Source organism: Canis lupus, chromosome 14 (assembly GCF_003254725.2).
Source record: "Canis lupus dingo isolate Sandy chromosome 14, ASM325472v2, whole genome shotgun sequence".
In the NCBI taxonomy this organism is placed as follows: Eukaryota; Metazoa; Chordata; class Mammalia; order Carnivora; family Canidae; genus Canis; species Canis lupus.
The window spans coordinates 6581976-6604248 of NC_064256.1; the positions used below are offsets into that span (position 1 = coordinate 6581976).

General features: G+C 40.9%; 1 protein-coding gene and 1 non-coding gene across 3 annotated transcripts; both read left to right on the forward strand.

The window, feature by feature from the left end:
• ZC3HC1 (zinc finger C3HC-type containing 1) lies at positions 1 to 22252 on the forward strand. 2 transcript variants are annotated; one of them, XM_025471635.3, is made up of 10 exons: positions 1 to 653; positions 2171 to 2282; positions 6667 to 6817; positions 7359 to 7442; positions 12939 to 13066; positions 16166 to 16320; positions 18233 to 18476; positions 18819 to 19031; positions 19493 to 19699; positions 21815 to 22252. In XM_025471635.3, the coding sequence occupies exons 1-10, from the start codon at positions 508 to 510 to the stop codon at positions 21881 to 21883; spliced, it is 1509 nt and encodes a 502-aa protein (XP_025327420.1). In that variant the 5' UTR covers positions 1 to 507; the 3' UTR covers positions 21884 to 22252. The 2 variants fall into 2 exon arrangements, with proteins under 2 accessions (XP_025327420.1, XP_035554504.1); XM_035698611.2 differs by lacking the exons at positions 16166 to 16320; positions 18233 to 18476 and having other exon boundaries at positions 362 to 653.
• On the forward strand, positions 2920 to 2992 carry TRNAM-CAU (transfer RNA methionine (anticodon CAU)). Its single transcript has one exon. It is a non-coding gene; the product is annotated as a tRNA-Met (tRNA).
• Positions 22253 to 22273: the final 21 nt, after the last annotated feature.

Below are 22273 nucleotides of genomic sequence, written 5' to 3' on the forward strand. Positions count from 1 at the left end.
GCTCCACACACCGGACAAAGGAGGGAGGCTGTGCGGTGAGGCCAAGTGCCACGGACTTCTAGCCCCACCGGTAACGCGGTTTCTAAGAAAGCTTCTAGATCATGTACGCTCAGGGGACGGTCGCCATCCCTTCACTTGTAAAAAAGATGTGACTTAGGAGGGCCATTTCAGTTAATTACTGTAAGACTAAACGTGGCCCCTGGACCCTATCGAATTCGGAGAAACGGCGCTCTAAAAACCCCTTATCGGCCCAAACGTGCTCGTGCATAAAGGAAACAGGGAGTCTAGGTTTAAATACCGGGGCCTCCCGTGGTAGTTTAACTCGTTCTAAAATGAGGGTTTACCTCGTTCTAAGATGGCCACGACCGGGTGGGCCCCGCGGCCGGATTCTGCGAGTCGCGTGGGCAAACGCGCGGGACCGCGCCTCCAGAGGAGGACCTTCACCCCGCAGAACGGAAGTTCCTGAGCCTTCAGACCCGCGGGGAAGCAACTCGGCAGCGGACCAAGATGGCGGCGCCCAGTGAGGGGCAAGCGTTTGCCTCGGGGGTTGAAAAGACTTGGGGTGCGGTTGTTCGCTCCCCAGAAGGGACCCCTCAAAAGGTCCGGCAGCTGATAGATGAGGGGATTGCCCCGGAAGAGGGAGGCGCCGAAGCGTGAGTTCGGGAGTCCACCCTGGGTCCCGCACCGGCGGATCGGAGGGGGTTTGGGGAGCGCGGGCCTGGGCGGGGAGTGGGGGGATCCCCTGGGTCGGCACCTCGGTTGGTGGCATTGGCTACCTCCTGGGTTTTGAAGGAGAATGGGTTTACTGCGTTTACTTGGCTTTAATATTATGGGGATATACTGGATTCCACACCACCCGTGGAATTTTGCCACAAGACAGGTTTTGGGGGGGAAGAGGGAAAAAAAAGAGGACCACTAACAATATGCACCTGACATCTCTTAGTTGGGTTTCTTAACCTTTTTTTTTTTGAGCCTTAGACACCTTTGGCAGCCTCGTAAAGCCTATGAACCCTTCTCAGAATATTTTTTTCTCAGAGTATTTTTAAGCGCATAAATTACATAGGATTATAAAAAACCAATTATATTGGAATGCAGCTATCAAGATAGTAAAAGAAAAAAGGGAGGCAGTAACATGCTTCATTTTATTAAAGAGTTAAGTAACATCTAGTAATTCTATTATCTACCACACTTCTGAACATAAATGGTATTTCAAAACATGTGCAACAACCATAATGTTGGTGACAAAATCTGATTTCCATTGGTGACAAATTCACAGGTACTGCTGATGCTATATTTTGTGGGGTTTTTAATACCTTCATTCATAATTGAAGGAAATGCTAAATTTCAATTAAAGGTTAGTAAGTTAAAAAAAAAAAGTCACCTTTAACTCATTCAGGTTTATGGATCCTCTCAATTTCTTTCAAGAAGCACACCTCCCTGAGGCTCTCTGACTCTCAGAAAGATTCTTAGAATGAGTTTATTTCTTTTGAGTTATAATAGCTGGTGTCACCCTATTTTTATTAAGATGACTTTTGTCCTCAGCAGTTCCTCTCTCTACTCCTCTCAGGCACTGTTGAAATGCCTTTCACCGAAAATAAGATAATTGTTTTGTTGGTTTTTTTTCCTCCCTGAATTTTTTTCATGAAATTGCCTAAAGATTTCTACTTTGATTTGAAATTTTTAATTAGTTTTTTTCTGGGAGAGTGGGTATCAAGAGTCAGACCCAGGTAGAAATATCAAAATTATCTCTGTGTTAAAAGAGTTAAATTTCTAAGGTGTTTCGAATTGTATAGTGCATAGAAGCCTTGAGTCCAGTGTTGTGTCTACTAAAGTTGCATAAAATACTGTTGGAGAACAGTAAGCTACAACAGTTTGCTGGTATATAGAATTAGTGGAGCACTCTGGAGGTAGAAATTATTTGAAATTTAAGTATAGCCAAACTGTAAAGAGATTTGAATGCCAGACTGAAGAATTTGGATTCTATTTAGTAAGTATTATGAAACCATTGACAATTTTAAGCAAAGGAATGACATAACTGAAATGATTTTTAGAAAGGTTAAAATCCAGCATTGCATGATTGGTGCTATGATGTGCCAAGAGGTGAGATAAAGATGTTTGGGCAAAGTGATGCTGTGAAAGGATTACCAAGAGTTCTGCCACTTTATTTTAGGAAGGACACATCTGCCACATTCCAGTCAGTTAATGGGTCACCCCAAGCAGAACAGCCGCCATTGGAATCTACAAGTAAAGAAGCCTTCTTTAGCAGAGTGGAAACATTTTCTATATCCTTTTTTATTAGGTCATGTGAACTGCACTTTCTGCCTGCTCTTGGAACTGTTATTCCTCCACTTACTCTGATGCTTTATTTTTTTTTCTATTCTATTTTATTTTTTTTAATTTATTTTTTATTGGTGTTCAATTTACCAACATACAGAATAACCCCCAGTGCCCGTCACCCATTCACTCCCACCCCCCGCCCTCCTCCCCTTCTACCACCCCTACTTCGTTTCCCAGAGTTAGCAGTCTTTACGTTCTGTCTCCCTTTCTGATATTTCCCACACATTTCTTCTCCCTTCCCTTATATTCCCTTTCACTATTATTTATATTCCCCAAATGAATGAGAACATATAATGTTTGTCCTTCTCTGATTGACTTACTTCACTCAGCTACTCTGATGCTTTAATTTAAGAATTAAACTTGGTAAGAGGGGGGGATCCCTGGGTGGCTCAGCAGTTTAGTGCCTGCCTTTGGCCCAGGGCGCGATCCTGGAGTCCCGGGATTGAGTCCTGCGTCGGGCTCCCGGCGTGGAGCCTGCTTCTCCCTCCTCCTGTGTCTCTGCCTCTCTCTCTCTCTCTCTCTCTATCATAAATAAATAAATAAATCTTTAAAAAAAAAAAAAAAAAAAACTTGGTAAGAGGTGCCTGGCTGGCTCAGTTGGTAGAGCATGTGATTCATAATCTCAGGGTCATGAGTTCAAGTCCCATTTCGGGCATGGAGCCTAGTTAAGATTGAAAAAGAAGAATTGGTAAGAAATTTTATAGGAAAATTAGCATCATAAAATGTTATTCCTCAGGATGCCTGGGTAGCTCAGCAGTTGAGCATCTTCCTTTGGCTCAGGGCGTGATCCCAGATTCCAGAGATGGAGTCCTGCGTCAGGCTCCCTGCATGGAGCCTACTTCTCCCTCTGCCTGTGTCTCTGCCTCTCTTTCTGTGTCTCTCATGAATAAATAAATAAAATCTTTTTTTAAAAAAATGTTATTCCTCAAAGGGATATTTGAGATGACCTGACGTTTTCTTTTCACAGAAGAAAACACCAAGAGCTTGAGAGGAGAAGAAATAATAACTAATGCTTATATGTAGTGTGCTTTCACATATATTATTACATTTGATCTTCACTTTAAACCTATGAAAATAGGTATTATTATTATTATTATTATTATACTCATTTACAGAAGAGGAAGCAGTTTCAGGTAGGTTATCTGACTTGCCTCTGATCAACCTGCTAGCAAATGGCAGAGCCAGGATTACAGTGTAAGGCTGTTGGTACCCAAACCTAATGTTTTTTGAGACTGTGCATAATACACTTCCTGTCTTTAGATTTCCCTGTGTATATTAATTATCTATTATTGCATAATAAATTACACTACAATTTAGTGGCTTACAAACAACAACATTTATGTCACAGTTTGTATGGGTCAGGAATGTAGGTGTGGCTTAGTTGGGTCCTCTGGCTTAGGGTCTCTTACAGACTGCAATCGAGGTGGCAGCTGACCTGCAACCATCTCCAGGCTGCACTAGGAAAAGATGCACTTCCAAGCTCACTCACATGACTGTTGGATTGAGGGCTTCAGGTCTCTAGTGGCTCTTGGCTGGAGACCTCCCTACATTCCTTACAACATGGGCCTCTCCACACAGACAACTGGTTTCCATCAGAGTGAGTGAATAAAAGGGAACAAGATAAAAGCTAGACTGTTTGTGACCTAATCTCAGAGGTGATGTTCCATCACTTTTGCCCTTTTCTATTCAGTAGAGTGATTTTTTAAAAAATATAAAACAATTATAGACCTAGAGAAAGGTTGCACAGGTTACAAAGAACTTCCTCTTTGAGCCACTTATAAATAAGTTGTCAAAGTGATACCTCATTACCCCCAAATATTTCCTACAAACAAGGACTTTTTCCTACATAACTGCAATGCAACAATCAAAATCAGGAAATTTCGCCTAATAAATTATTACTGTCTAACCCTCAGAGTCTAATCATTTCATCAGTTTTCCTAATACTATTCTTTATAGCAAAAGGATCCAGTTGAGATTCCTGTTTTTCTTTGAATTTCATGATTGTGATACTTTTGGAGATCATAGGCAAGTTGTTTTGTACAGTGTATGTCAATTCACATCTGTATGATATTTCCTTAGGGTTGGATTCAGGTAGTGTAGGAGCATCACAGAATGGTGCTGTATTCTCACTGCAGCTTTTCAGGTGGCATAATAATTTTGATTTATTCCTTTCCTGGCAAGGTTCCTTTGATCACTTGATTAAAGGAATGTCTCCCCATCTTTTCTCCATTGTAAAGTAACTCTCTTCTTCCTTTGTAAATTAAAAAGTGTTTTGTGCAGAAGTGCTTTGAAACTATGCAAATATCCCATTCCTCATCAAATTTTAGTAACTAAGTAGTAATTTATTGATAGCAAGGGCTGCTTATTTAATTCATTGATTATATAATCCATTACTATCATGATATATTTTGGTACTCCAGTTATCCCTGATTTGTGACTGGGGCTCCATGGTGATGTTCTTTATATCCTACTTGGCTTCAGCACTTCAAGGTGATCAGCCCCTTTTTCCCCAACTTGGGTTCTGACACCTGGCACTGAGCTGCTTCCCCTCACCCTCCTGGCTGTCCTCCTCCTTGCTTACCACCTGGTAGCTTTAGGAATAAATTGCTCAGGAAGAGGAATTTTATTTTATTTTATTTTTTTTTAAAGATTTTATTTATTTATTTGAGAGAGAGAGAGAGCATGAGTAGGGGGAGGGGGAAGCAGACTCCCTGCTGAGCAAGGAGCCTGATGTGGGGCTTGATCCCAGGACCTGAGATCATGACCTGAACGAAGGCAGATGCTTAACCAACTGAGCCACCCAGGAGCCCCGAGGAATTTTATTTTAACTGTCCTTCTACTGCTACTCCTTAGACTAATTCCTGATTATGCTGCAGTATTTAGAACTGTTTTCTTTGATTCTTTTTTGTTTTCATTGGATATAAATTGATCACTGCTTTGGATATGACATTTATTTAACTTAGCTACTAAATGATTCTATTACTTTTATTTATTTTTATTTTATTTACTTTTTTTTAAGTAGACTCCACACCCAATATGGAGCTCAGTACAGGGCTTGAACTTACAACCCTGAGATCCAGATGTAAGCTGAGAGATCAAGAGTTAGACCTTCAACCGACTGAGCCACTCAGGCGCCCCCCCCCCATTCCTATAATTTAGATAATGCCAGCTCCTTTAATGTTTATAACTAAATTCCATTTTCTAGCCATTAGGCCCTCTTTTGCTGATATTGGAATGTTTTCAAATTACCATATCCCTTATAAAAATATAGAACTTTCCAGCATCTTCTTTCATATTTAATGTGTGTGTGTATTCTGTGAAAAAGAGCTCTTTAGGTAAAATATAAAAAACTAAGTGTTGAATATTAAAGATTAGTAAATGTTTTAGGACATTTTTCCAAGCACATATTTAGAGATTCCTGTGTGCTGTTAGCCTATTTAAGACACATAGTCTAGATACACACATTAGTACAAATCAAATTTTAGGGGAATAATGAAGAATACTATTAATTTTACTGACTATTCTTTAAAATGTAAAAGTAGATATGGTACAATAGGAGAGCACAGATGAGTGGCAGGAAAAATTTCTGCTTGTTATTGCTTAGGCATATCTCTGTGCTTTTACTAGTGCTCTTAATCTTTAGTATTTCACAATAAGTGAAAGTGAATGGCTTCTATATTCGCCCCCACAGCCAATAATAACTTAAGTATTTATTTATTTATTTTTTAAGATTTTATTTATCCATTCATGAGAAACACAGAGAGAGAGGCAGAGACATAGACAGAGGGAGAAGCAGGCTCCCCACAGGGTGGAACTCCAGGATCATGCCCTGAGCCGAAGACAGAAGCTCAACCACTGAGCCACCCAGGCATACTCACTTACACATTTTAAACATAAAATACACAGGGCTTTGTAGAGGAGAAGTTCATAATTTTTTCCCCTTTGGTTATTACTCAGATGACTTTTCATTATTCTGTAAAGTATGTGTGCTTTAAAAATAGCTTTTCAAGGGCACCTGGGCAGCTCAGTCTGTTAAGTGCCTGCCTTTGGCTCGGGTCATAATCCCAGTGTCTTGAGATCAAGCCCCACATTAGGCCCCCTGCTCAGCAGAGAGCCTGCTTCTCTCTCCCTCTGCTTGTGCTCTCTCTCTACCAAATAAATAAAATATTTAAAAAGAAAAGAAGAGTTTTCCAAATTTTTCTTACTGCTTTTCTTCTTAATGTAACTGTAAAAGAATAAGTTAAAAGTTTTAATTTCTGACTTACTCATTTTTTTTTTTACTTACTCATTTTAATATACTTGCAGCCTTGTTTTCCTTAACATGAATACTCTCTGAAATGGGCAGGTAAGCCCGCCGAGCTGTCTCCACTTGTCTGTGCAAAATATGGCTGGGTCACAGTTGAATGTGATATGCTCAAGTGCTCCAGTTGTCAGGCTTTTCTCTGTGCCAGTTTGCAACCAGCTTTTGATTTTGACCGATGTAAGTATAAAGTACAAATTATATTTTCCTCCATATTCAAAGATGTATTAGACTAGTTTTTCTAAAAAGACAAGTCATGTGTTTGATCAAAGAATGCATACTATTATATATAGCAAAGTGAATTTGTGATCATTTTCATCTATAATTATTAGCTTCAGTTAATATTTAAAAAAAAAACTAAACTACTTTAGACTGAACCTGACTTAATGCATTCTGGGAATCTAACAACAGGGTATGTTTACACTATGGTTCTAAAAATGTATACTTAGATAAAGAGACAGCTCTTTGATGAAGCCTTGTGTTTTGGAATGCTCTGCCTTATAAAATACATACTGTCTCCTTTGTTATTGATCCTAGAATCATGATTTAGAACTTGTTTTGTGAAAAATATTAAGATGTAGTTACTAATATTTTTATATCTTTTTAAATTATCTTGGTTGTTTTTATTTTTAATTCTGTGCATACTCCTAAAGGTTCTTGGCCATTCGATTTTGAATCTACATAATGTTTTCTAAGGCATTGCTCCCTGTGTGGGTTTCAGATAAGGACCGATGTGCCGAGCTGAAGAAGGCCTTGTGCACTGCCCATGAAAAGTTCTGTTTCTGGCCAGACAGCCCCTCCCCAGGTACTTATTTCCAAGATTTCCCATTTACCATCTCTCCTTGGTTATTGCATTTCTAGTATTGTCTATTTCTTTGTGAAAATCTAGTCTTTGAAGTTTCTTTCCTTCCTTTCTCTTTGTGCTTTTCAAGGAGAATTTACACTCATCTACCTATTAGGTTATTACTTAACTTTATTAAGGGTATTTGACATGCCAACAGCTTAGCCATGCATACGTTATCCCGTTTAATCCTCACAGGGACCCTGGGAAGTAGATTATCAACCCAGTTTTGGGGGTGAGGAAACAGAATCAGAGATCTTAAAACCAACTGGTAAGGAGGCAAAACTGGTTTTATCAGATTTCCTTTTTTTTTTTTTTTTTATGATAGTCACAGAGAGAGAGAGAGAGAGAGAGAGGCAGAGACACAGGCAGAGGGAGAAGCAGGCTCCATGCACCACCAGGAGCCCGATGTGGGATTCGATCCCGGGTCTCCAGGATCGCGCCCTGGGCCAAAGGCGGGCGCCAAACCGCTGCGCCACCCAGGGATCCCCCTTATCAGATTTCTAATTGCTTTTCCCACCGTAACAAGCAGTCCCATGTTCTCCCCAGGCTTCCTTTGGTACACTAATGGTGGCAGTTAAATGGGGTTCTATTGCTCAAGCCAACTCACAGGAAGCCAGATGAGAGTGATTACAAATGTATAGTTTATCACAGTGAAATGACACATTGTAACAGCATTGAAGCCAAAGACTGCTTGTATAAAGGCCTTGACAGGGCGCACTCTCTTGAATCAGGTGCATTTTGATTATCTTCATTCTAGTTATTAACTTCAGTCATTACTATTTTATTTTATTATATTTTATTTTATTTTATTTTTTTATTTTTTTATTTTTTAGAACTAAGCTACTTTAGAGTGAACCTGACTATGTATTCTGTGAAACTAACAGCAGGGTATGTTTTCTCTGTGGTTCCAAAATTTATACTTAGGCTAAGAGACACAAGAGTTTTATGAAGCCTCACACTCTAGAATGCCCTGCCTTATAAGATACATGATGATACCTCCTTTGTTACTGATCTTAGGATCTTGATTTAGAACTTGTTTTGTGAAAAATATTAAGATGCGTTGCTAATATTTTTGTATCTTTTATTTTTAGTTGTATCTGTACTCATAAAGGCTCTTTGCCTTTAAATGTTTGTCTACACAAAAAGCCCAGAATGTAGTAACAAGTGGGATTTTTTTTTTATTTATTTACCCATTTTATTTTATTTTTTTTATATTTTATTTATTTATTTGAGAGAGAGCACAAGACAAAGGAGGGTCAGAGGGAGAAGCAGACTCCCTGCTGTGCGGGAAGCCTGATGTAGGGCTTGATCTTGGGACTCCATGATCATGGCCTGAACTGAAGGCAGACGCTTAACTGACTTAGCCACTCAGGCACCCTTATTTACCCATTTCAGAGAGAGAGAAATTGTCCAAAAGTGGGGAGAGGGGCAGAGGGAGAAAATCTTCAAGCAGACTCTCCACTGAGTACCGATCCTGATGTGGAGCTCAATCCCATGACCCAGAGATCATGACCTCAGCTGAATCAAAAGTTAGACACTTAACTGACTGAGCCACCCAGGCGCCCCAGAAGTGCCATTTTTTAAGTATTTTATTTACTGGCTGGGCACTTGGATGATGCAGTTGGTTAAGCTTTGGACTTTTGGTTTCAGCTCAGGTTGTGATCTCAGGGTGGTGATATCAAGCCCCAGGTCAGGCTCAGCACTCAGTGCAGAATCTGCTTAAGATTCTCGGATCTCTGGTAGCCCTGGTGGAGCAGTGGTTTAGTGCCGCCTGCAGCCCAGGGCGTGATCCTGGAGACCCTGGATCAAGTCCCACGTCAGGCTCTCTGCATGGACCCTGCTTCTCCCTCTGCCTGTGTCTCTGCCTCTCTCTCTGTCTCTATGAATAAATAAATAAAATCTTAAAAAAAAAAAAAAAAGATTCTCGGATCTCCCTCTGCCCCTCCTCACTATGCTGTCTCTGTCTCTCTCTCTCTCAAATAAATAAACCCTTTTTAAAATAAATAAATATTTTGGGGTACCTGGGTGGCTTAGTTGGTTAAGCATCTGCCTTCGGCTCAAATCATGATCCCAGGGTCCTGGGATTGGGCCCTACATCGGGCTCCCTGCTGAGTGGGGAGCTTGCTTCTCCCTCTGCCTCTGCCTCTCTCCACCTCTCACATGCTCTCTCTCAAATAAATAAATAAAATCTTTAGAAAATAAATAAAATAAATATATATATTTTACTGATCACATAGGCGTACTCTGCTAACTAGGCTCCAAAGCAGAACTCTCTGGAGGGCTTACCAAGACTAGGTACAGAACTTCGTGCCTGACCAGATTAGTGCCATGTGGGTGTAGTTTTTATTTCAATAGGACAGTTCAGGCCAATTCCAGGGTCACTGATGACTGGGGATATTCCACAAACCACTGAGAGGAAAAAAGAGATTGAAAGTGTCCATAGAGTACCATTTACTGATAATGATGGGGTGACAGAAAGGGACTGTTAAGGAAAAACATTTTTAAGTGAAGATGATATGTAACAAGGAGTTTTTGCTATTGGTCTAGTTATTTCACTGTGTAGTACAACTGAACTCCGGCCCAAGAGGATGTGAATGTTTCTCTCAGTGTACCTGGTCCAGGTTTTTAGGATCTGCCCAGGACTCTGCTGGGGTCCTGACTTATGACTAGACTCTGGTTTCTTAGTCCATCTACTTACAGACTTCTAACTCCTATCCAGACTTTTCTTTTGAGCTTGACTCATTTTCAACTACCTTCTAAACGTTTTCGTGTTGTATCTTGCTGTAGATACCTGGAATTCAATATATACAAAACTGAAGTCTTTGTTTTATACTAAAACTTACTTCTCTTCTTATATTTTCTCCGTCTTAAATGGTACTGACCTCCCCTCTAGTTCTCCTAGCAAGAAACCTGGAAGTCACTTTAGCTTCCTTTCCATATCCTCACCACCCAGTCCTATCCATTCTGCCTCCTAAATAGATCTCAAATGTGACCTTTCAATTATACCATTCCTTGGTTTGGTTCTTTCACATTCCGGAGACTTTAGTGTGAAGAGAGGAACACCTGCAACTATTTTTTTTTTTCTTTTTTTTTCCCCCACAACTATTTCTATTTCAATGCTTACATTTATTAAGCGTATCTGATAACAATTTTGAAAGTAATTTTTTCTAACATTTACCAACTAAATTAAATCTCTTTAAACATTTTAATTTATAATTATTAATTTGCTAGACTGATTATTTTGAACATATCAAACACTGAAATAGACAAAATCCATGTATTAATTATAAAACATATATTTTAACTTATGTTAAAACATTTTCATGGTGGGTTTAATTTCTTCTGTTTGCTCTTTTGCCTTTATCAATATTTACTAGTATTTTCTTCAGACTGTAGGAATCAGACCAAACGTTATTGTTAAACCTCACTTTATTGATTGATTGATGGATTGATTGGAGGGTGTGGGGGGAGAAGAAGCAGAAAAGACTCAAGCAGGTTCCACGCTGAGCAGGGAGCACAGTGTGAGGCTGGATCTCACAACCCTGAGATCATGACCTGAGCTGAAACCAAGAGTTGGGACACTCAACCAACTGAGCCACCTTGGCACCCCTTTACTTGATTTTTAAAAATCCATACCTTTTTTTGTTCATTTTGGTTTTTTTATATTGGACTTTTCTAGTAAAATGATGCATCTTTTTAAATTGTTGGCATGTGTTTTGGCATATATGATTACTTGCAACAACTTTTCATAGTTTGATAATATTTACTAAATTAGAGACCAAAATGTGGTTGCTAATGATACAATAAATGGTGAACAAAGTGCTATTTTTACTGCTTTTGTACCTCGTAATAACAAAACTGGAAAAGAGATTTTTTTTTAAATTTTTTTTAAGCAGCCTTATGATTGAGTAATAACTGGCATAAAATAAACTGCACATATTAAGTGTACTGTTAGGTAAGTTTTGACGTATTTGTGTGCTCGTGAAACTGTCACGGCTAGATTTCTATTTAACATCATTGGTTTAGGGCAGCCCGGGTGTCTCAGCAGTTTAGTGCCACCTTTGGCCCAGGGGGCGTGATCCTGGAGACCTGGGATCGAGTCCTGCGTCGGGCTCCCTGCATGGAGCCTGCTTCTCCCTCTGCCTGTGTCTCTGCCTCTCTGTGTCTCTCATGAATAAATAAATAAAATCTTAAAAAAAAATCATAGGTTTATTTTCATTTTCCTAATTTAGCACTGTATATTACTTTGCCCTATATTTCTTACAATAGGAGATTTTATTGATCATTAAGAGTTTTATAACATTGATGATCTTTCTCTCCATCCCTCTGCCACTAGTACCTAACAGGGATTATTACCTTAAATCACTGTTATTTATTTTTAAAGATTTTATTTATTTATTCATGAGAGACACAGAGGGAGAGGCAGAGACATAGACAGAGGGAGAAGCAGGCTCCTCGCAGGGAGCTCGATTTGGGACTTGAGATCCCAGGATCACGCCTGAGCCAAAGGCAGATGCTTAACCACTGAGCCACCCAGGCATCCCTACCTCAAATCATTTTAATGGGGGCACCTGGTTGACTCATTTGGTTAAGCATTTGCCTTCAGCTCAGGTCATGATCCCAGGGTCCCAGGATCGAGCCCCACGTCGGGTTCCCTGCTTCTCCCTCTCCTTCTGCTGCTCCCCCTTCTTGTGCTTGCACGCGCATGCTCTCTGTAAAATACATAAATAAAATCTTAAAAAAAAAAAAAAAAACATCCTTCAAGGGTGCCTGGGTGGCCCAGTTAGTTAGGCATCTGCCTTCAGCTGAGGGCGTGGTCATGATACCAGGAGGATTGGCCAGCATCAGGAAGCCTGCTTTTCCTTCTGCCTGCCCTTGCCTCTGCTTGTGCATGTATGTGTGCTGTGCACTCACTCGCTCTCAAATAAGTAAATGAAATCCTTTTTTTAATCCTTTAAAAAAATAATTTAATATCTGTTAAGCTTATTTTTTTACATCCCAACTGACCCCTTACAATCTCTATTCTAATGCATATTTTCGTAATATCACTCCCTTAAAAAAAATCTTTCAGTAATTTCTCATCACATACATTAGTAAAGTCATGGCTAGTTACTCTTTACACTTTAGCCCATCTCCTACTCCCTTTCCCTATAGGCACACTGTGTTCCAATCCTGTGAACCTATTTAGAGTTCCCCACCTGTGCCATCCTTAGGGCCTTTGCTTTTACACACTGTCGTTGGTCTTTAAATTCAGCTGACTACTCCTGAGAAACCCTTCTTAAGAATCTTCTTTTTTGAATACTATCAGAAAAATATCATCATAGCCCCATCAAAAAAAGTCAGTAATTCTTAATACCTTCAAATATTTTATCAGTACCTATCCCACGTTGTTTTATACACATTTTGTATTTTTTACAATTTGCATCAATATGACCTTCCAGTGTACTTTGTCCACAGATCGATTTGGGATGTTGCCATTGGATGAGCCTGCTGTTCTTGTTAGCGAATTCCTAGATCGTTTTCAAAGCCTTTGTCACTTGGACCTCCAGCTTCCTTCCCTGAGGCCAGAGGACTTGAAAACTATGGTGAGTTCTTCTTGGCTAGCCTACAGTGGCCTTCAGTTGTCACTACCATTTGTACATAAAGTATTTCTTTACATGACAGAGGATTAAGATTGCTATGGAGAGAACTAGTGGTCCCTCAACTGACCTCTTCCAGTCTCCATCAAAAGGGCATCAGAGTTTAAATAATGGGTTCCATTGAAACTTCTAGATATGATTCTTTAAATGGCATACATCCAATTTTATCTTGATTTAGTACTTATTTAACAGAAGAAATGAAATTTGAGGGGATCCCTGGGTGGCTCAGTGGTTTAGTGCCTGCCTTCCGCCCAGGGCGTGATCCTGGAGACCCAAGATCGAGTCCCACATCGGGCTTCCTGCATGGAGCCTGCTTCTCACTCTGCCTAGGTCTCTGCCTCTCTCTCTCTCTCTCTCTCTCTGTCTCTCATGAATAAATAAGTAAATAAATCTTTAAAAAAAGAAAAAAAGAAACAAATTTGACTTCATATGGTCAAATATCATTTCCCAAAGAAAATACTACAGGAGAAATTATAAACTCCTTTCTCCCCTGTGAATAGAAATTAGAAATGCACTGGGGCATATGTACTTCGAAACTGAATATCTGATGTCCCATTTCATCACCCTGTAGAGACTCCAAAGACAAACTTTATTATAGGAAAATAGAAGCTATTATTTTGCTTCTTCTAGTTGAGAGGCTGTTTAGATTTTAACCAAAGTTTGACCTCTGTGCCTATTTTACTTTATTTATTTAAGATGTATTTATTTATTTTAGAAAGAAAACATGGGGGGAGGGGCAAAGGGAGAGGGAGAGAAAGTCTTTTTTTTTTTTTTTTCTTCCAGTTTTCATTTATTTTTGGCTCTTGGGGCAATGGTATATTTTCAATATGAAAAAAAAGCAAGTTCAACACAAAGTAGAAATTTGAAATGTAGGACAGGACAAAAAAAATCAAGGGTGTGTGGGGAAAGGGAATAGCAGACGGAAGAGCTGAGGTGTTGCCAAAAGGTGGAGGGTCTCCTTGTCCCCTCTGGAAGAATGACTCAAATGATTTAGGTGGCAATATACACTTTTCCATATGTACACAGCAGAGCTGGAGTTTTGTTAAGAAAAAGTGGGGGGGAAAAAAAGTGGGGAGTGGGAGGGAGCCTTTCCAGAGACTTTAGGGATCAAGGCTAGTCCCTCTTTCCCCAGGGGAAAAGGAAGAAATCCAACATGTGAAGCAGTTTATGTAGGAGGGAAGGATCCCACTCAACAAAGTGGCGCAGACCCCTACAAAAGAAACAGCTCAGGACAGAGCTTGAGAAGACTAAAAATAGATATAATACTGTCAACATCTCCCCTGAAGCTGAGAGGAGCAGGAAGATTCCTGGATTTGGACTTCAAGAGCCTGGATATCCCTTTCTAAAACTGCTCTAGAATAGAAAACCCTACCTTCTTGATATGTACCTCTACTGCTATGAGGTAGCTTGGTTTCCTTTCCCCTGGGCTACCACATGGGCTTAGGATGGTGGCCATGTTTTCAGCACATGTTCTAAATGGGATCTAACGAGACCAGCTTCTCAGAGAATAACCTTAAAAAACAAAGGGAAATATCAACTGCACAAATGGGAAAAGTGGACACCTAAAGAAAATACAGAGTCACCCAGAACAGAAGAAATCTAGGTTTCCCAGAGTGGAAGAAAGGAGACATTCAACAAACGACAAGTATTTATTGAGCAGCTGTTATGTGCCAGGCACTGTTCTAGGAACCCCCCCTCCAAAGAAGGGGGGAAAAAAGAGGCAGAGAATGCAAATTCTGAGGGAGAGGACAGGGGCAGCTGAGGAAGACGGAATGGAGAAGCCTGAGGTGATGGTACTCTGCCTTAAGCCTCCGAGGGAGAGAAAGTCTTAAGCAGACTCCCAAGCTGAGCACAGAACCCAATACCAGGGGACACCTGGGTGGCTCAGTGGTTGAGCATCTGCCTTTGGCTCAGGGTGTGATCCTGGAGTTGGGGAATCAAGTCCCACATCAGGCTCCCTGTGAGAAACCTGCTTCTCCCTCTGCATGTGTCTCTACTTCTCTTTCTGTGTCTCTCATGGATAAATACATAAAAATCTTTTAAAAAAGAAAGAGAAAGAGAGAGAGAGAGAAAAAGAAAGAAAGAAAGAAAGAAAGAAAGAAAGAAAGAAAGAAAGAAAGAAAGAAAGAAGAAAAGAAAGAAGAAAAGAAAGAAAGAAAGAAAGAAAGAAAGAAAGAAAGAAAGAAAGAAAGAAAGAAAGAAAGAAAGAAAGAAAAAGAAAGAAAAGGGAGGGATGGAGGAAGGTAGGTTCAGTATCATTAAAAAACAACAACAACAACAAAACAATACCAGGGTCGATCTCATGTCCCCAGGATCATTCCCCAGGCTGAAACCAAGAGTTGGACATTCAGCCAGTTGAGCCACCCAGGTGCCCCAGCTCTGTGCCTATTTTAAATGTCCCTCGTCCCTAGCCAAGGCAGCTTTTTTGTTCACTTTATCACTACCTTATTATTCTTAGAATAAAAATAAAGACTGTGACAAGTTCTCTTGTTCTCATAAGAAATAAATTCACTGTCAGGCTAAGATATGAATAGTAATCTGTTTTCATTATTTGGGTTTTGAAGTTTGCAAGTTTCAGAGAAAATCTGTAATTGGTAAGTTGAAAACAAATTAAGGGGATCCCTGGGTGGCTCAGTGGTTGAGTGCCTTCGGCCCAGGGCGTGATCCTGGAGACCCGGGATCGAGTCCCATGTCGGGCTCCCTGCATGGAGCCTGCTTCTCCCTCTGCCTCTCTCTATCTCTCTCTCATGAATAAATAAATAAAATCTTTATAAAAAAAGAAAAAAGAAAACAAATTAAAACTAAGAAAAGATTTGGTAGCTCTAGGAAAATTGCCACTTTCCTCAATCAGCAGATCCAGGGCAATTCAGAAAGCTTCTATGTAAAACCTTATTGCAGTCTTAGAACTAAGCCTTCCATAATGAAGAGAATTGTCTTCATGTTTGGCAATTCTTTCATGACTTTTGCCTTGTACCCTCTAGGTACATCCTCGTATGTGATTTTTGTGGTTGGAAATTTCAGTTTGTTACCTTGATTCTTTTGTAGTGTTTGACAGAAGACAAGATCAGTCTTCTTCTGCACTTGCTTGAAGATGAACTTGATTGCCGAACTGAAGAGAGAAAAACTACAAGCAAATTAGGCTCAGACATCCAAGTCCATGTCACTGCATGTGTTCTCTCTGTATGTGGCTGGGCCTGTAGGTTAGTCACTGAATTTGCAAGAAAATGAGAACTCTGACACGATCATACACTGGTCCACATCAGTCACTAATAGCATTTGGAGATCTCATGGTATTTCCTGTCAGAAAAACAGACAAGGAAAACTCGAGGGAGGGGTGCCTGGGTGGCTCAGTTGATTAAGCAAGCAGATGCTTTTGGCTCAGGTCATGATCCCAGGGTCCTAGGATCAAGCCCTGCATCAGGTTCCCTGCTCAGTGGGAAGCCTGCTTCTCCCTCTCCTCTGCCTCTCCCTGCTTGTGCATGTGTGCTTGTTCGTGCTCTCTCTCTCTCTCTCTCTCTCTAATCAATCAATCAATCTCTAAAAAAAGAAAGAAAACCTGAGAGAATGGTGAGGGGATGGTAAGAATCTAACAAAACCAGAATTAGAACTCAGGAATTGCTGGAAACACCTGAATTTTAGTTTTGGTTTTGGTTTTGTTTAATTTATTTTTAAGATATTATTCATTTATTTGACAGCACAAGCAGGGGCAGCAGCAGACAGAGGGAGAGAAAGAAGCAGGCTTCTTGCTGAGCAAGGATCCAGACGTGGGACTTGATCCCAGGACTCCAGGATCATGACCTGAGCCAAAGGCAGATGCCCAGCGGACTAAGCAACCCAGGCGCCCGAGTTTTTTTTGTTTTGTTTTGTTTTTACTATCACTTCCCAGCTGAGAGTTCATGTTCCTGTAAACAGTGCAACTCCTTTCTGTTTATAGAAAGTAAAAAAAATGGGGATCCCTGGGTGGTCTCAGCGGTTTAGCACCTCCCTTTGGCCCAGGGCGCAATCCTGGAGTCTTGGGATTGAGTCCTGCGTGGGGCTCCTGGAATGGAGCCTGCTTCTCCCTCCTCCTGTGTCTCTGCCTCTCTCTCTCTGTGTATCATAAATAAATAAATCTGAAAGAAAGAAAAGAAAGAAAGAAAGAAAGAAAGAAAGAAAGAAAGAAAGAAAGAAAGAAAGAAAGAAAGAAAGAGGGAGGGAGGGAGGGAGGGAGGAAGGAGGAAGGAGAGAAGAAGAAAGAAGAAAGAAAGAAAGAAAGAAAGAAAGAAAGAAAGAAAGAAAGAAAGAAGAAAGAAAGAAAGAAAGAAAGAAAGAAAGAAAGAAAGAAAGAAAGACAGAAAGAAAGAAAGAAAGAAAGAAAAGAAAGGAAAAAAGAAAAAGAAAAAGAGAGAGAAGGAGGGAGGGAGGGAGGAAGAAAGAAAAAAGAAAAGAAAAGAAAAGAGAAAAATCAGTTGAATTCATAAAACCTACCAAAGGAAATACCAGCTGGAGTCAAGTCCCCATATTGGTATTTCCATTCTAGCTTCTCAATTTGGCATAAACTCCCTCTGAGATAGAAAACTATTGGAACTGGGGCACCTGGCTGGCTCAGTCCGGGGAGCATTGACTCTTAGTGTTGTGAGTTCAAGCTCCACATTAGGTGTAGAGATTACAAAAAATAAAACCTGGAAAGGAAGGAAAAGAAAAGAAAACTGTTGGAACCAATCTAGATTTACTTTTTTTTTTTTAAGATTTTATTTATTTATTTGACAGAGAACACAAGCAGGAGGCAGCAGCAGACAAAGGGAGAGGGGGAATGAGGCTCCCTGCCAAGCAGAGAGCCCAATGTGGGGCTCGATCCTAGGACTCTGGGATCATGACCTGAGCCGAAGGCAGACATCCAACCAACTGAGCCACCCAGGCATCCAACCCTTTAATCTTTCTACAGGAACTTTATGAGAGAGAATGGAGTTGGGGTCCTGAGATCACAGGACAGGGCCCTGAGATGACATGATTCCCAGTCCACTGGACTGTTCCAGAGATTTGTTTGATAAGATAAAACTGTCTCACAAATAATTTCACTTAATCCCTTGGAAAGGTTACTCTTTGAGAAAACTCTTTTCTGTTCCTGCCTAGTTCTTCTTTGGAACCCATGCAGCTCTCCCTAATAACGTGTTCACAGTGTATGAGGAAGGTGGGGCTCTGGGGCTTCCAGCAGATTGAGTCATCCATGACCGACCTGGATGCATCCTTTGGCCTGACCAGCTCCCCCATCCCAGGCCCTGAGGGACGGCCAGAGCGCTTCCCTCTTGTGCCTGAGTCTCCTCGGAGGATGATGACTCGGAGCCAGGATGCCACATGTTCTCCTGGCTCAGAGCAGGTATAAACTTAATCAACTTTCTTGGGATGACCTTTTCAAAAGCAGCATTTTTGCCAAAAGTGTGGTGGAAAAGTTGAAAATTACTTTAGGCAAGTAAGCTTCTCTTCTGACTACATTGATCAGAATACTGTGTTTTTATTTGCCAGTTGCATTACAGAAGCTAAATTCATGATTTTGTATAAAAATCTATCATTTTTTGAAGAGTTTAGTTATGTCAATAGTTCAGAAAGTAAATTCTTAGACTTAATTGTAAAGAATTAGCTTTTACTTGCTTCTAGAAATATTTCTTCTGACCATTGTCATTTATATTGTTGTACTTCTGTTACCTCTTCTTCCCTTCAGGCTGAAAGGAGCCCAGGTCCCATTGTCTCCCGAACTCGGAGCTGGGACTCTTCCAGTCCTGTTGACCGTCCTGAGCCAGAGGCCGCTAGCCCCACCACCAGAACCCGTCCTGTGACCCGAAGTATGGGAACAGGAGACAGTAGTGGCCTGGAAGTGCCGTCTAGTCCTCTCCGGAGAGCCAAACGAGCTCGCCTCTGCTCTTCTAGCAGCTCAGTGAGTCCATCTGTGTGTAGAAGTTACTGAGCACAGGCAGCACACCAGGCCCTCACTGGGTCAAACAGAGAAGCAGGCCTGACCCCTTCCCGGGTCCTGTGGCTAAAGTAGACAGTGTGAATAAGTTTGAAGATGGAACAGCTGGGTATCCAAAGGGAAAAAAATTTAAGAGGTTTGTCCTTTATTTCTTTGGAATGGATTCTGGAGAGGTAGTATTTCAGGCATGTGGGGATGGCATGAGGTAAGGGGGACAGACCTGATCAGGCGCTATTGGTTTAACATGAAGGGAATGAAAGTATTCATAAAGAGAGCAGCCACAACATAGACAGTGTTTAAAGGAGAATATCCAACTGGAGACCTGGGCAGTTGAGAGATTCTGGACTGGACAACTCATAGCAGTGCCTTCCTGAATTGACATGGCATCTGCCCTTCATCAACACTGTTTCTCTTCTTCCTCTCAGGACACATCTTCCCGAAGCTGCTTTGACCCCACCTCTCAGCATAGAGACTGGTGCCCTTGGGTAAATGTGACACTTGGCAAGGAAACCAGGGAGCATGGTGGAACGGAGACAGATGCCAGTATCTCTACAGAGCCAGGCTGGAAGGCTGTGCTGAACATCCTCTTGGCCCACAAGCAGTCCAACCAGCCAGCTGAAACAGACTCCATGGTGAGATAAGCCACTGCCTGTGTGTGTGCAGCACTTGCTGTTTATGGGATAAGGAACAGAGGCTGGTACTATAATTAGCACCCTGCCTGCCCTCAGCTTTCGGAAGTCAAGTTAGACAGAATCAGGTTTCGTCCTAGAGAATCGACATGGAACTGATTCAGTCTTCCTGTAGCTTAGCATTTGGCCTTCCCTAAAATTATGGTAAATTCTTTGTCTTCTCAACTAAAATGACTCCAAGCAGAGAAGTACAAAAACAGAAATAGATGGAGAGGCAGCTGCTCCGGCCTCTTGTTGCAGAACAGCTGCTTTTTCTATCAGTTGCTGTCACTTGCATTTGGAGCCTGGCCAGTTAGCTGTCTGGAGCACTGTACTCTGACCCCAGAATTAGTTTCGTTCCTCACAGTGGCACATTACTTTGCCTCAGCTAGCCATTGCAGTCATGCTTGCTGCTATTTACAAAATGTGGGCAGATGCAAATCCATCATGACAGCTGAGAAAACAAGTCAATTGTTTACTCTGTGTAAAGGGTGGAAGTGATAGGAGTGTGGACTTGAAGGAATCATGGCAACTGGGTTCTCTTTCTTTTGTTGGTTTATTCCCAAATTTGCCTTATAGTGTGGTATGAATAGAATAATTTCTGAGCCCTGTGTCCTCCAAGGGCAAAGTAAAATAATACATGCCAATAGCTGTTTATAAGAAGCACTCCCAGGTTTGTGGGATTCTACTGGAGAAGAATATAACTGTGCTAAAAGCCTAAGACTGTACATTTGTACCCTCGGTAAATAACATAAATGAAGGCTTCCCAAAGTTTTTCCACAGGAAAAAAAAAAGCTGTATCTTTCCAATTTAAAAAACTTTTAAAAATATGTAAAGCTATCTAAAGACAAATGTCTGCATGTATCTTCTCTGCCTAGATCTTTATGAAACAGAGTCTTATTGACTGACCTCTGTCACTGTCTTACGAACAAGAAATCCTACAGGGTTTTTGTGGGGGTTTTTGTTTGGTGGTTTTTTTGTTTTGTTTTGTATTTGTAGTGGGAGAAGTTGGCCTCATAATTGACCCTGGGTTCCAGGACTTGAGATGCTTTTTGGTTTTATGTTTAACCTTTCCATAGCTGCAATGACGGGGAAATTCAGAGTTTAATAAGACTGGACCAAAGATATTGATGTTAGAAGAAAGTTATTTTTCTCAACTTAAGTTTCTTTTAACTTTGTCAGTATGTTCAGTAAATTCCCCTCCATCATTAAGAAGAGCTCACATTCTTCCCAACCCCCTACCCCGGGACTTTTATTTTTTTGAAACATTCATCCAGCAAAGAGGATAAGAAGACATATCTTCTGATGTCAGAAGCTGGAGGCAACTTTATCGATTATCTTGCTAGATTATTATTTATATTCTCACTGAGACCCTGTGCTCTTCACTGTGACTCTCAAAGTCAGAGAGAACCAAGTGTTCTGATTCACTGAGAACTTTTATCTTTCAGTAAATAGCTTTGTCTCCCTGTAACACCATTTCTCAGAATCTCAGATCACTTCATAGGCACGATCAAGTGGCAATGAGAGTCTTCCTATTATTAGCTCTGCTGGCTAAAAATGAAGCTGAGAAGGCCAGGGTCATAGTTTAAAGAGTCATTAAATCTGTTTTACCCTTTGGTCTTGGTTTATACTATTAACCCCAGTGAGGCATCATGTAAATGTGAATCCTTGTTCACAAGAAATAATGAACTAGGGCCCATTCAGCATCACTAATGGAAACCAGTGCAACCTGTGTGCCCCACTAATGGTGGGTCAGTAGTGTCAGCCTCACACAACAAGGTTAGGACAGATGCAGCTACGTGGAGGGAGGACGTGAGCTGCGTTTGAGAGGGTCAGAGTGTGTTAGCAGTAGTCTAACTGTAGAACGCAGGCTATCTTGATTTTTAGTCTGGTGTTAGGTGTATATTACATATATATGATATAAAGTAGTAATAGAAAATTAACTAGTTTCTCTCAATCCTAGACCTATTTAGATCACCATGGGAGAAATTTTCAGACCAACCCTTAAAGCTGTTATTACCCCATCATTCATCTCTATAAAAGAATTTAATCTCTAATAATGAGCTTTTTTACCTATAGAGTCTCTCTGAGAAATCCAGGAAAGTATTCCGAATATTCCGGCAGTGGGAATCTTTATGCTCATCCTGAAGACATTCTAGCCCTTCCCAGAGAGAAGCAGAATGAATGACTTTGGGAAATGAAGTCTGAATTTCTTTGTGGTCAGCTGATGCCAAGTTTTTTCCATTCTGGTATAACCATCAGAAGCCATCATCCTTGCAAAAGGCAGTGAGTGTCACTCTCTGCATCTGACTGAAGGGAAGCCTGTTTCCATGCGGGGGTGTGGACAGGTGAGGTACAACACATGTGGTCCTATTAAAAGAGTGTGGGGTCACTTCAACCAGACAGAAGACCAAGGCCCTGAGCACGTTTAGTGTCTTTCCGTACTGGGCAGTGTCTCAAGGGCTCTTGTATACTGGGAATATGACAATATGTATTAATAAAATATTTGTGAATATTCTTACTGCTGGAGAGCTGTGT